The sequence below is a fragment of the Cervus elaphus genome, chromosome 13, assembly GCF_910594005.1.
Source record: "Cervus elaphus chromosome 13, mCerEla1.1, whole genome shotgun sequence".
Taxonomy (NCBI): Eukaryota; Metazoa; Chordata; class Mammalia; order Artiodactyla; family Cervidae; genus Cervus; species Cervus elaphus.
The window spans coordinates 66,854,348-66,867,426 of NC_057827.1; the positions used below are offsets into that span (position 1 = coordinate 66,854,348).

The window sequence follows — 13,079 nt, forward strand, 5'->3', positions numbered from 1 at the left end:
GGTTAACAGGAAGTGTGTGTGTTGGACGGAAAGCAGAACTCCGAGAAAGGGGTGGGAGGAGAAGCAGGGAAGCTGAAAGTAAGCCAGCTAAAGACGTAGGCATAGAGCAGAGAGAAGTGGGTGCTGAGGACTTAAATAATAATGGCCAGCTCTTGCCACTAGGCTCAGAAGGAACACAGGGGAGAGTTGTTGACTTTGGCCTTGAGACTTTTGGTGACCTTCAGGCCGAAACAGGATTTTAAGAGATTGAGAGGGGAAAGACTGGCTTGAGTGGTTAAGAGATAGTGGCTATAAATCACCTCATTTAAGAAGCTGCTGATGAAAGCACTTTTTATAGTTTTTTAAATGTGTTTGCTCACATAACTTCTTTACTCAGCTAACACGATCCATCTTATGTTTTTCAGACGAAAAAAAAGATATTGACCATGAGACGGTGGTTGAAGAACAGATCATTGGAGAGAACTCACCTCCCGATTATTCAGAATATATGACAGGAAAGAAACTTCCTCCTGGAGGGATACCTGGCATTGACCTCTCAGATCCCAAACAACTAGCAGAATTTGCTAGGTAAGTTTCAAGAACTTTCCCTTTCTTCTAGTTAGAGAAAGTGCTTGAGTGTTGCCAGCTGTGATTTTTGGTGCCTAAATAACAATAGTGGTTTGTATTCTTGCTCTCGGGAAGCTTCTGAAAACAAAAGCGGTTTGCTTTTATTTTCAGTGGTAACTGTGCTTTTTTAAGTGGCACTGTTTTAGATTTGAAAGGAAGCAAATACCTACTTTTAAATTCTGTAATTGATGTTGCTTGTGAATAAACACAGTTGCACGTTTTTAATATTTTGTTTGGAAATGGATGTCTTTACACTACTTCCTGGCTTCTTTGTCTTCATTTTAAATTTGCATGTATTGTCCTGGTCTGAAGCTGCTGGAGCCCTGGGTCTGTACTAGGTTTGTGCAACTGACCACTAGGAAGGACTTCTTCAGCTCCGATTTCAGCGTGTCATCAGTTAGGCTCCTAGTGTTTTGTTGATCTTAGCTGGCATGATAGGAGGGGATCGCATATTCAGGTCTAGGACCCTGTGCTCCACTGTGCAAGGTGAGAAGCAAGAAGGCAGGTCTGAAACCAATGACTGTTCTGTTTGTTTTGACTGAAACCAGCCAGGTCCTTAGAGAAACCTTGGTCCCCTTTCACATTATTTTCTAGTGCTGCTTGGCAGTTTTTACAAGGACAGGAGAAAACCCACAGAGATGTGTAATTTTAAATGAAATAAACTGATAAGATCTGGAGCAGGTGGTCTCCTTTTATGTACTTGAGGTTGGATGGAGCCTGGAACAGCCCAGGAGATTGAGGCAAGGACAGGATTGCCGGGTGAGAAAGAAGTCTGTGCACGCCTGTTCTAACAGAGTGGACACTTCTTCCCCCTCCTCTTCTGGAGAGCAGAGTAGAGAAAAGCTGGAGGCCCTGGGGTGTCCTGGTCTCTCCCTGCTGCCAGAGACAAGGTGGGTGGCCTCCAGCCATTGGAACCTCAGTTTCTCCACATGTCATGTGGGTATAAGAATCCTATTGTGCTTTGATAAGAGTCTGTACCCTTTTCTCCTTTGCAGTGAAACTGTAGTGGTAGGGAATATAAAAATTAATTTATTTCTGATTTATCACGGCTTTAAAAAAGTAAAGCCCTATCCTCTTGTTAACTGCTCTTATTGTGTTCCAGCTCTTACTGCTGTTCATATTTTAAATATAGGTGTGTGAATTAGGTAACTAAGTGCCCTGCTGTGCCCCACCCCACCCCACCCCGAAGTACAACTAAAAATGGACTGTGTAGGACACATACTCAGCAGTGAGGCCGAGAGTTTTTGGACAGATTGAGCCAAATATCATACCTGTGTTTAACATTGTCACAGAGTTCTGAAAGTTTGTTGTAACTTTCTTATGGTACTCAGATGTATTGAGGGCATGGGCTGCTGTCCCAGGGATAGAGAGGTGGAAGAGTCAAGGAGAGCCCTGGGGAGGGGAGCGCTTGGTTTGGGCCTTGAGGAACTTGAGAGTTCTGACAGGTGGACGGGTGTCTGTGGAGCCTCCATGCTGGGATAGGCTGCACACAGTACACATTCAGTATCCAGTACCTGTTCAGAAAACAAAAAAAGCCAAGTTGGGCTGTGAATTAGGATGCTTACAGGGACATGCTACTGTCCATGGGGAAGCAAAGAGTCCGGGACGACCGAGCGACTGGATGACAGCAACAGAGAAGTGATTGCGTTTAGGTAAATGTAAACCAGATCATTAGAGGCTGAAAACGGGGCCAAGACATGTGCTTCTTTGTATGTAGCAGACATCTGGTGAAGGTTTTTAAGCAGCAGAGAAAGGGGGCTGTGTGATCAGAGATTTAATTGGAGAGAATTACTTTTCAGCTGTATCCAGACTGGATGGGTGCAGGTACAGCCAGGAAGTAGGAGAAGCCAGTTGAACAAGAGCTCGCGAAGGCCTGAGCCAGAGGTCAGACTGTACCTGTGAAGAAATGTGCTGAGGTGGCAGGAGATGATGGAAGGTTGAGAAGTAGCTTGATGGTCTTGGGGAGAGGGCAAAAGAGGCATGAAAATGCACATTTTGGTGTGCATTAAGTTTTTTTAACGCACACTAGAAAGCTTTGCTCCTCAGGTGATGGGGAGGTGGGAGAGGGCTTTGCGGTTCGGCAGCAGGGTTTGGTTCAGTGCTCAAGAGCAGAGCACAGCCCTGCGAGAGCCAGTGGGGATCCAGAGGGGCCACGGGACGGAAGAGTGAATGTTTCTCTAGATTATACATTGTGAAGCGGTTTTGGTGCGGGAGCAGAGGGCTGAGGCGAGGTTTTCAGAGAGGTGTGGGGCCTTTTGGGCAGCGAGCAGTAGAAATAATTAGGTGTTGAGGACCCTTTGCGTGTTCCTGTTGCTGGAGAACTGGGGCAGCCGATCTTAAAACTTGTCCCCCGTCCTCTGAAAGAAACTCCAGGATGTTTCATCTCTGAGCTCAGGAGGCACCATGAGGCCTTTCCGCCCTGCATCAGGCTGCCTTGGACCTTACTCCTGAGCAAGAGGCCACCCACAGGGACAGAGACCCAGGGACACCAGTTATCCATCTATTTGGGACATTTTGAATCACTGAGGATGAACTTGAAGGCTTCCAGGGAGAAAAGATAGGTCACCTACAAAAGAATGATAATTAAACCCGAATGAGAATTTTCTTCAACAGCAATAGATAATTAGAAGACAGAGGAGCGGTGTTCTGAAATTTCTGAGGAAATTATTACAACATAGGATTCTTGATCCAGCAAAGCTATCTGTCCAACACAAGGGCAAAACAATGACAATTTCAGATGCCTAAAGGATTCGCTTTATGTTGCATGTACCCTTTCTGAAGAGGTTACTTAAGGGTGTGCTCCGGTAAAATGAGGATGAGTATCAGAGGGAAGACTTCCTAAAGAAAATCAAGAAGACAGCTATGCAGCAGACTGGAAAACTTGTTCAGTTTAGAATAGGAAGTCAGTGGGTTGTAAGAATTTCTTTAAGAAAAGTCCCATTTCATTCAGCAGTAGTTAGAATGATCAAGAGGATAGAAGATGGTGGTGTGAGAAAGAGTTTTCTAAAGAAGAAAAGATAATCAGAAATGTCCTGACAAGGGTGGCAGGGTTAAGAAAACCATGGCCTAAAAATGGAACATTATTTTGACATTATTTAGAGAGAAGACTCATTTGACTTGACTAAGAAAATTCGCTCTTTGGTACTGAAGCTGCTGTATTGGCCTTAGAGCGCAGGAAGTGTCATCCTTACACACAGTTAAATTCTTTAGTAAGCATTACTTACGTAATTATCTGAATGTGGTGTGTGTTTCTTTTCTTTTATAATCAACCAGTTAAATACTTCATTTTGTGTATGGAATAGAATGAAATCTTGCTCCTCTTGACAACATATACAGAGTAAAGGCGTGGGATTGGGGTGCTGTGCAGTCAGGCTCATCCTCACCTCCACTTTGCATACTATCTCAGGGCTTTTGAAAAGATGATGGAAAACTAAACGGCTGCTGGGGCGGTGGTGGTGAGAGGGTTGAGCCTGGGGTGCCCTGCTCCTGTCCAGGCCCACGTGTTGGGAAGAGGCCCCAGAGTCGGTGACTGGGGCAGGGAAGCACCACGTTTCAAGCTGGCTGGGGGCCAGCTCTCATCTCCTTGGTTTGTAAGAATGCACAGAGCTTGTTCTGCGGGCCTCCTCTTTCCCTCCACCTCCACCCTGTGAGTCAGTTCTTGGCTTCAGGAAGCATGTCAGCTGCTTTCCCCTCTTCTCCATATACTGGGGTGATGGGGTTCTGGACTGAACTTGAACAGAGAACGCTCAGGTTCCAGTTGCACTGAGCCTAGACTGCTTAGTAATCACTTAGTGTATGTGGACAAGTATAGCAAATAGTTATTTGAAAGTCACGGTACTGGGGAGGTGGGACTATGGTGATTTTCTTCTTTCTTGATATGTCCTTTTAGTAAATAGTTCAAAACTGGGATAGTGGTTGGGACCTGGAGAATTGTTTCCTGGTTAAATTTGTGCATTTTTCATTAACTAATCTTAGCCTTTAGGAAACCTTCTGTCCAGGAAGATCAGAATAACCAGTGGTCAGATCTGAGTTGGTGGGGGTTTTTGTTGTGATTTACTGCCTCCCCCCCGCCCCCCGACCGAGGATTTTTCACTGGATTAATACAAAGATGTGATGGTGGAGCTGAAAGTGCCCTGAAACTCTTTAATATCTCATGAATGAATGTACATTGTCCAAGAGAGAATTGGTTTGAAAAACTGGTTCATTTGTCTTAGTTGACACAAAGGGAGGTGAATTGTGCTTGCGAATGGTAGCTCTGTTACATAGGGCCCACTGTCCTGTCAGCACAGATGGTTCCAGTCTGAAGAATCACTTCTTCAGAAATCTTTCATCTTAGCTTCTAGGATATTTGCACGTTTAACTAAGTTGGAACTTTTGGTTTACCCGTTAGGTAAATTGAAAATTGTCCAGGAAATTCCTACAGTTTGTGGTCCTGGTGTCCAACCTTTACAGTGTACACAGGATGAGATCCTGTGAAGTCAGCAGTGACGTCATAGATGTCATAGAGAAAACTACTAAAACTAGAGTTTTAATTGAACAGGAAACTTGTTGGCTCCCTGGCTTGTCCATAAATTTCTAATGCATGGAGGGGGCCTTTCTGCTTTACCTTTGCTATCATTTCTCAGTCTCACAGTTCTTTAGTTGATGATGGTGGTTTGGAGGCCCTGGTACCTTCTGGGTTGAATACAACTGTGATTTTTTTTTTAATTTTTTTTTTTTTAAGGAATAAACTCATTTTTGGCTAAGCCCATTTAGCACAGGCTGGCAGTAATACTAGCCATTGTTTCTCAAGAGCTTAACATAGCATCTCTTTTTAACCTTCATAGCTCTGATTAGGTAGCTTTTCACCTTTTTACAGAATAAGAAACTGAGGCTGAGAAGTTAAGTGATTTGCTCAAGGTCGTGCGGCACCAGTCACACATCCCATTCTGTCTCATTCATGACGCCTCTGCCGTTGTCATGTCTCCAGGTCCAAGTCAGCTGAGGAGAAGCTCAAGTCTCGTTACTTCTGGCTCGTTTGGGTCGATCAAGAAGATACTCTAAGTAGAAGTATATAATTGTAGTCTTGTAAGAAAATTCATCTTTTTTAGGATTTATTTTGTAGGTTTTTGTACCAGTTGTTGCCACAGAAATTTTAGTCTATACTCACAAAAACAGAACACTTTCACTCTAAGCATACTTGTTTGGAAAATGACCTTTTCAGTGTTTGCATTCTAATATAATGTAAAAGGTACCAGAATATACTGCCTCATTTGCCACTGTGTAGTGACGAAGAGTGACTTGCCAACAAGCTTAAGAGTGGCTGCAATTAAATACCTTCACTTCCTCCTTGAGTCCAAGGGTATTTGCCCGGATACATTTAACACTCTCATTCAAAACTTAATTATATTGCTAAATACTAGCATACATTTTGAAAATGACATTTTTTCAAAAATGCAACTTAATAACATTCCAAAAAACCAAGAGTTGGGTGAATGGCATGTAGAACTGTTCTCTACTGTTAGGTATATTTGAAAATTTCCAGAATAAAAATTCTTAGGAATTAAAAAAATTTGTGGGGTCTGGCACCCGCTGAGGTAACTGGGCGACACCTACTATCCTATTGACATAGGCATTTCACTACCATTGTCCCCAAGTTCGTACCCACAAAGTCAAGAGTGTTTTATTTTTGAGATAATTTGCATACAGTAAAATTCACCCTCTCTTAGGTTACTACCATTCTATGAATTTGGACAAAGACAATCATGTATTTATCTTCACAGCCAGGACAGCATTTGAGTGGAGTCTTCAAAGAGGAAACACCTTAGTTGGGAAGGTTGGAGCTTGGTTCTTAGTGGACACTTTGTCATTATAACCTCCAGGTGGCGCAGTGGCACCAGTTTTGCCCTACCTAGTTTTGTGAACTCAGATCCAGACTCAAGGACTTAATAGTATTTAAGATAACAAAGGCTAGTTCAGAGCCGTGTAAACAGCGGGCACTTAGAAAATGTTTGCTGACTGATGCGGTAATCTTCCAAGTACAAGAAAGAACAAGTAACTGCAGGGTTGGCCTGAGGAGGGTACCAGACTGAAAGTATTCTCTTAGAATTCCAAGTAGGAAATGTGTATGATCTTGAACAAACTCCTTAGAGATAAGTTATAGCTAGCAGATAAAATTGTTTCACCTCTGCTCATCCAGGGCGTGGCAAGTTTGATGAGATGATTTCTGGAGTTCAGATGTGACAGAGGAAGGAGGATCTGGGCTCAGACAAAGAGTGAAGAAGGGTGGTATTGTCAGGGCTTTGGCTAACTGGAAGGTGGCCGCTCCGTGCCTCACGTCTTTCATCGTGGAAGAGTGATGGTCAGCTAGCTTACTCTAGGGGACATCAGCTTAGTTCACTAAATGTTCATCCTCATAGTTTTTCTAGAAGCTCTTATTTTCTCAGCCCTCTACCACACACAGATCTGTAGGGAGTTTTGGAGAGAAAATTTTGACAAAAGACCAAAGGTTGGTTCAGTGAAAATAGCAGGTAGGTAAGTTACCAAGTAAGCTCTGGGTAGTCACTCCACAAAAGGCTCTCCCTGACTGCCCAAGTGCTTAAAACTGTATCTCCCTCCTACCACCACCACCACAACTAATAGTATGATAAAAATTAAGCAGTATGAAAAAAGGTATATATAGATAGATAGGTAATACTTTGTTTTAAAGGACTTTTGTGTGAAAAAAGGTATATATAGATAGATAGGTAATACTTTGTTTAAAAGGACTTTTCTGTAACCCTTTAAAAATGGTCTATTTAAAGATAATTTCTACCATCATAAGATGGACACCCCCCTTTAAGACCCCCCCCTCATATCTTACTTAAAGAGTTGGGAAGAAGGAGCAGATACTTAAATCACACGGATCACAGTGCCATCCTAAAGATGCACCAGCTTACTAACGTTGAGCCCGTAGGCAGCACTTCACTTGTGCCTGTGCTTAAGCATCCTTACCTGTAGGCGGGAGAGTGCTTCAGTCACAGGTCCTCTGTGAACGTGAGTCTTCTCGTCCCTTCCCCTTCACGGCAGCGTGTTGTAATCTTAGTTTTTGTACTTACAGGGAAAGCATTTTAGGGACTATATGATTTATGCCAGATGAATCTACCCATTCCTACAAATCTTTCTCTCTCTCTCTTTTTTCCCCCCTTTGGTAAGAATGAAGCCAAGAAAAATTAAAGAAGATGATGCTCCAAGAACAATAGCTTGCCCTCATAAAGTAAGTAATGCTAGGGGAAAGTGTTCATTTCTGTGAATGAAGTTGTAGAGAGCTTATAAGAAATCGCACTTTTATTTCCATCTTCATAATTGAGACTCAGTGAAGAACTAGAATCTGGGTTCTAAATTCAAGAGATCGTATTTTGTGATGAAAGTTTTGTTGTTCCTTAAAGGCCACTTAAATTTAAATACTCTTAAATGGGATTACTGTAGGGCAACAGTGTTTTTATTGTCACTATATACTGAATATACTCTGTTAGGATTTTATTTCTTCTTTTTTCTTCTTTTTGAGTTGTTAAACAAGTCTAATCTGTAGGCATTGGGTTGTGTCTCACCCATGGACCTTTATAGGACTGTGGGCTCCTTATGGAAATTTGATTTTGGATAGTGCTAGAGTAAGCCTATTAAGATCTCATCATTTCTGCCACAATTTTCTTAAATTTACCTGTTAGCTGTTTGTTGCTAGGGGGTACTTAATTGTTTTCAAATGTAGTTGTTATTATTAGTTTCTAAAGATAGCTTAAAAAGTACTTTGAGATACAGATTGGGTTTGTTTTAAACTTAATTAGAGGTAACACTGACAAAATAAAAGTATCGTGTAGGTGGTACAGAAAAACGGTGAGAGGTTTTGAATGGGATAAATTTTTAAAAAACAACAATTGAAGGATAGATTTAGTTTCACCGTCTCACCTCTGATGACTGTGCTCCCACAAATTTATTTTGTCTTTTTAAAAAAATGTTGTTACTGTGGAAATTTTGAAACGTAAAGAAAGGCATTTCTGTTGAGGCCAAATAGCAATACGCATTTGAAAACAGTTTTGTCTTAAGTGCTCAACATCTCTCTACCTTCTCTGTATTTCTTTCCCAGTTAGAGTTTTCTTAAAATTCTGTTTTCTGAGTGGAAACTCAGCCTAGGGATCACGGTGGAAGCTGGCTCCCGCCCACACCCCCCTTGCCTGTGAAGCTGTCCGGTGTTGACTCATGCTGTCCTTCCGTCCTGCTGTCTGATCATTTCCCCACTCGCTCCATTGTTGGGCAACAGCTGCAGAAGCAGCGGTGTTGGGCCGCCTTCCCAGCCTGCACACCCCCTGCCCTCTCTGCTGTCCGTTTCCCTGCTGCCCTTCCCGATGTCTCACAAAGCACATCTCTTCTGCAGTGGCATTCCTGGGAGACCCTCTGGCTTCTTTCTCTGTCACGAAGGGGAAAGAGGCAGAGAGAGAGGAGCGGGCAGCAGGCGATGCAGAGTGACAGCCCACTGTTGCAGCGCAGAGTGCGGGCCCCAGGTGGCGGTGGGCCGCCGGCACCTCGGCTCCCTCTCTCAAGGCTGCTGCTCTTCATCTGGGGTGCGGCCGCGAGAGGCGGCCGTGGGGCACAGAGCCGGGCCGGCTGTTGCTCCCAGCAAGGCTCCTGCTAGTAGCGTGACCTTGGGCAAGTCTACTTAAAGACATCTCTAAGCCTCAGTTTCCTCACTGTAAAACAGAAGTTTGCATTACATAAGGCCTTTCTGAGCTGGGGTTGTTTGGTTTTTGTCTTAAATAATTTAGTTGTTTCTTCTGTGATGTGAAGCGACATTTCAGCGGGGAGGGCAGGGGCTTGTTGTCCTGTGTGCGTGGAGGCTGTCAGGCGGAAGCATCGTGTGTAAGTTCGCAGTGTGGACCACTAAGCTTCTCTCTCTGTTCAAAGGGCTGCACAAAGATGTTCAGGGATAACTCTGCCATGAGAAAGCATCTGCACACCCACGGCCCCAGAGTCCACGTCTGTGCAGAGTGTGGCAAAGCTTTCGTGGAGAGCTCCAAACTAAAACGACACCAACTGGTTCATACTGGAGAGAAGCCCTTTCAGGTAGAGCCAGTTCCGTCTCCCCTCCGCTCTCCCCGCAGGTGTAAGCAAGGCGGCTGCCCAGAGAGGCCACTGCAGGGTCCCACGGTGGGGTCCCCGGGACTCGGTCAGGGGCCGCCCTGGCTCTCAGCTCCACCGCTCGTATCTGTGTGGTACCAGAGACAGGATATAGCAAGTGCTTCTGGGGGTGGACTTCATGTCTGGAGAAGCACAGGATTGCTCAAGAGCGAGCCTGAAACAGCACTTCCTGTGTGTTGGGATTCAAGCAGTTTGCTTGGTGTGATTAATATATTTTTTGTAGAATATTGACAGGGAGCTTCTAAAATTTTCATATAGGAGAGTAGCTTCTAAAGTAGTATTCTGCCTTGTTTTTAGAAGCCCATGAACAAGTGAATGAATTAGCAATGCCACTAAATCTAGCATGTTCTTTTTGTTTTAATACTTGATATCAGAAGCCTTCCTAACCATTTGTCACTTATGATTTGAAATATTTACAGAAGTGTTAGGACCCTCATGTAAGATTTAGGAAGATTTCTTGCTATATTGCTGAATGTTTCTCTTATGTTGTATTAAACAATTCCTGAGGGCTCTCCACGGGTCGTCCTAGGAGCTGTCCCGGCAGCCTTAGAGCTCCCTGCCCTACTTCTAGAATGTGTCTAGAAAGCTCCCCACCCCCGGGGTAGGGCGGCAGGGAGTGAGGTAGAGGCGGCAGGCTCCCCCCCGCAGCCTTGAGCTGCCCCCTTGCTGGCCCCATGAGTCTGAGCGGGCGATCTCTGGCTTCTCCTCGACAGTGCACGTTCGAAGGCTGCGGGAAGCGCTTCTCACTGGACTTCAATCTGCGCACACACGTGCGCATCCACACCGGGGACAGGCCCTACGTGTGCCCCTTCGACGGCTGCAATAAGAAGTTCGCTCAGTCAACCAACCTGAAATCGCACATCTTAACACACGCTAAGGCCAAAAACAACCAGTGAGAAGACAGAAGACCCTCCTCAGCCTCGGGAAGCATCTTCCAGGAGTGTGATGGGAATAAACACGCCTCTCCTTTGTATATTGTTTCTAGAAAAGAATTTTAAAAATGAATCCTACATACCCAAGGGACATGTTTTGATAAAGTAGTAAAAATTAAAAAAAAAACTTTAATAAGATGACATTGCTAAGATGCTCTATCTTGCTCTGTAATCTCGTTTCAAAAACACGGTGTTTTTGTAAAGTGTGGTCCCAACAGGAGGACGATTCATGAACTTCACATCAAAAGACAATTCTTTATACAACAGTGCTAAAAATGGGACTTCTTTTCACATTCTTATAAATATGAAGCTCACCTGTTGCTTACAATTTTTTTAATTTTGTATTTTCCAAGTGTGCATATTGTACACTTTTTGGGGATATGCTTAGTAATGCTATGTGTGATTTTTCTGGAGGTTGATAACTTTGCTTGCAGTAGATTTTCTTTAAAAGAATGGGCAGTTACATGCATACTTCAAAAGTATTTTTCCTGTACAAAAAAAAAGTTATATAGGTTTTGTTTGCTATCTTAATTTTGGTTGTATTCTTTGATGTTAACACATTTTGTATAATTGTATCGTATAGCTGTATTGAATCATGTAGTATCAAATATTAGATGTGATTTAATGTGTTAATCAATTTAAACCCATTTTAGTCACTTTTTTTTTTTCCGAAAAATACTGCCAGACGCTGATGCTCAGTGTAATTTCTTTGCCTGTCAGTCACAGAAAGTGGTGCTCAGTCGTGGAACGTATTGTACCTTTCAACACCTGATGTGTACATCCCATGTAACAGAAAGGGCAACAATAAAATAGCAATCCTACAGAAAGAATATGGCAGAAAAAGATCTGTAAGCACAGTCTTATTTCCTTTTGTTGTCCAGAATAATTACAGTTCTTGAGCCTCCCAGAAATTGGAAGCTAAATAAAGCAACTCAAGTTTCCTTTATTTTGCACTCAATTACAGTGACTTGTGATTAAAGCGATGCATGGATATTTTAATACTTCCCACATGTACTGAATTTTGAGAGTAGGTAACAGGCACCCCGAGTTAAGGAACTACCTCAGAGTACCCCGCACCGGGCCCGCTGGTAACAGGATTTTGATTTTGGCTCCCCCAGCAAACGCGTGACTGAAGCAATTGTGCCCCGGCCTGTGTGTGTTGTCTCAAGGTAAGGTGTCACCTGGCAGGGGGCGCGAGCCAGAGGGGAGACAAGGCATTTCTGCTGCCCAGGCCGCCTTCAGCGGCTCCTGCAGGTCCTGGCTGGTATAATAGGAAACGCTAAGTTTATTGGCTATCTGGTTGGAGAGCCTTGGTTCCTCCATCTAGTGGACTCTGCCAATGTTAGCACATTGTAGCAGTTGAACGCCAGTAGCTTCCTTCCTTCCGTGTTTCTAAATGGATAGTGCAGATTGGCAAGGTGATTCGGTTATTAAGAAAACTGTACTCAATGAGTACTTGACCTCTCATGTTGTGACCTCTTAAATGTATGATTATAATTTTTGGATTTTACTTAGAGTCAAATATCAGACTCGTGAGACTATTTTATAAACTGCCATGATACAGCAAAATCCCATTTATTCAAAATGCAAACATACTGTATGTTTTTGTGCTGTATGCTTGATTCTGCAGAGTAATTGACAGACTAGCTAATACCAGTGATTCAGGTACAAGACGTCCAGGACACCATCAGGTCCAGAACACAGCCCTGTCTCTCTCAGCTTCTCCATCGGTCCTGTCCAGGAGGATTGGTGATCTAATGACAGGGACCCTGTGGCCCTCCGGAATTTTGAAGTGCCTTCTGAATCATAAATGAAAAATTTAACTTGAGACGCTTTTTTTTTTTTTTTATTTGTTCAGAATCTGTTATCCATTGAGTAGTTTGATGGAACTGAGTTAATCAGAAGACCCCAGCTGTTCTCTGGATAAGCCAGGCTTTGCTGTATCTGGCAGTCAGGAGAGAGGTAAGCCTGCGGTGGATGTCCCCTGCAAAGCTGAGCGCCCCAGCGCGAACCTGTGCTGCTTTGCCTAGATCTGGGGCAGAGGCCTCCACCGCTGCCCGGAGTCAGTGCCCGTGCGTCCCTCCCCACCATCGGGTCAGCAGCCCCCCGAGGGGCTGTTAAGGGTCACGCCCTCACCCAGCGCTGTGCCACACTGGAGCCTGGTCCTGGCGTCATCCTCAGGACTCCTGCCCAAGGGCCCACGGCGAGACAAGAATCAGGCCGTGGGGAAATCTCCCAGCGGCCCCAAGAGCCATGCCATGACCCTGAGTTGGAGGGAGGTTCTTCTTCCTCTGTGCCTTGACCCCTTGGGGATGCCTTCCGTCATCTCTCCCGTCCCTTTCTGTCTCTGAGTGGAATAGCCATTGCTCCCCTTAACTCTTCTCCGTGTGT

At 44.1% G+C, this 13,079-nt stretch overlaps 1 protein-coding gene across 1 annotated transcript in view; it reads left to right on the forward strand.

Moving 5' to 3' along the window:
• The window catches only part of YY1 (YY1 transcription factor), a 25,361-nt gene extending 13,727 nt beyond the window's left edge, over positions 1-11,634 (forward strand). The window contains exons 2-5 of the mRNA XM_043921239.1: positions 405-567; positions 7,780-7,840; positions 9,523-9,681; positions 10,470-11,634. Of these exons, the coding sequence (XP_043777174.1) occupies positions 405-567; positions 7,780-7,840; positions 9,523-9,681; positions 10,470-10,652 (566 nt within the window). The 3' untranslated portion in view covers positions 10,653-11,634. The remainder of the gene's footprint in view (positions 1-404; positions 568-7,779; positions 7,841-9,522; positions 9,682-10,469) is intronic.
• The last annotated feature ends 1,445 nt before the right edge of the window (positions 11,635-13,079 follow it).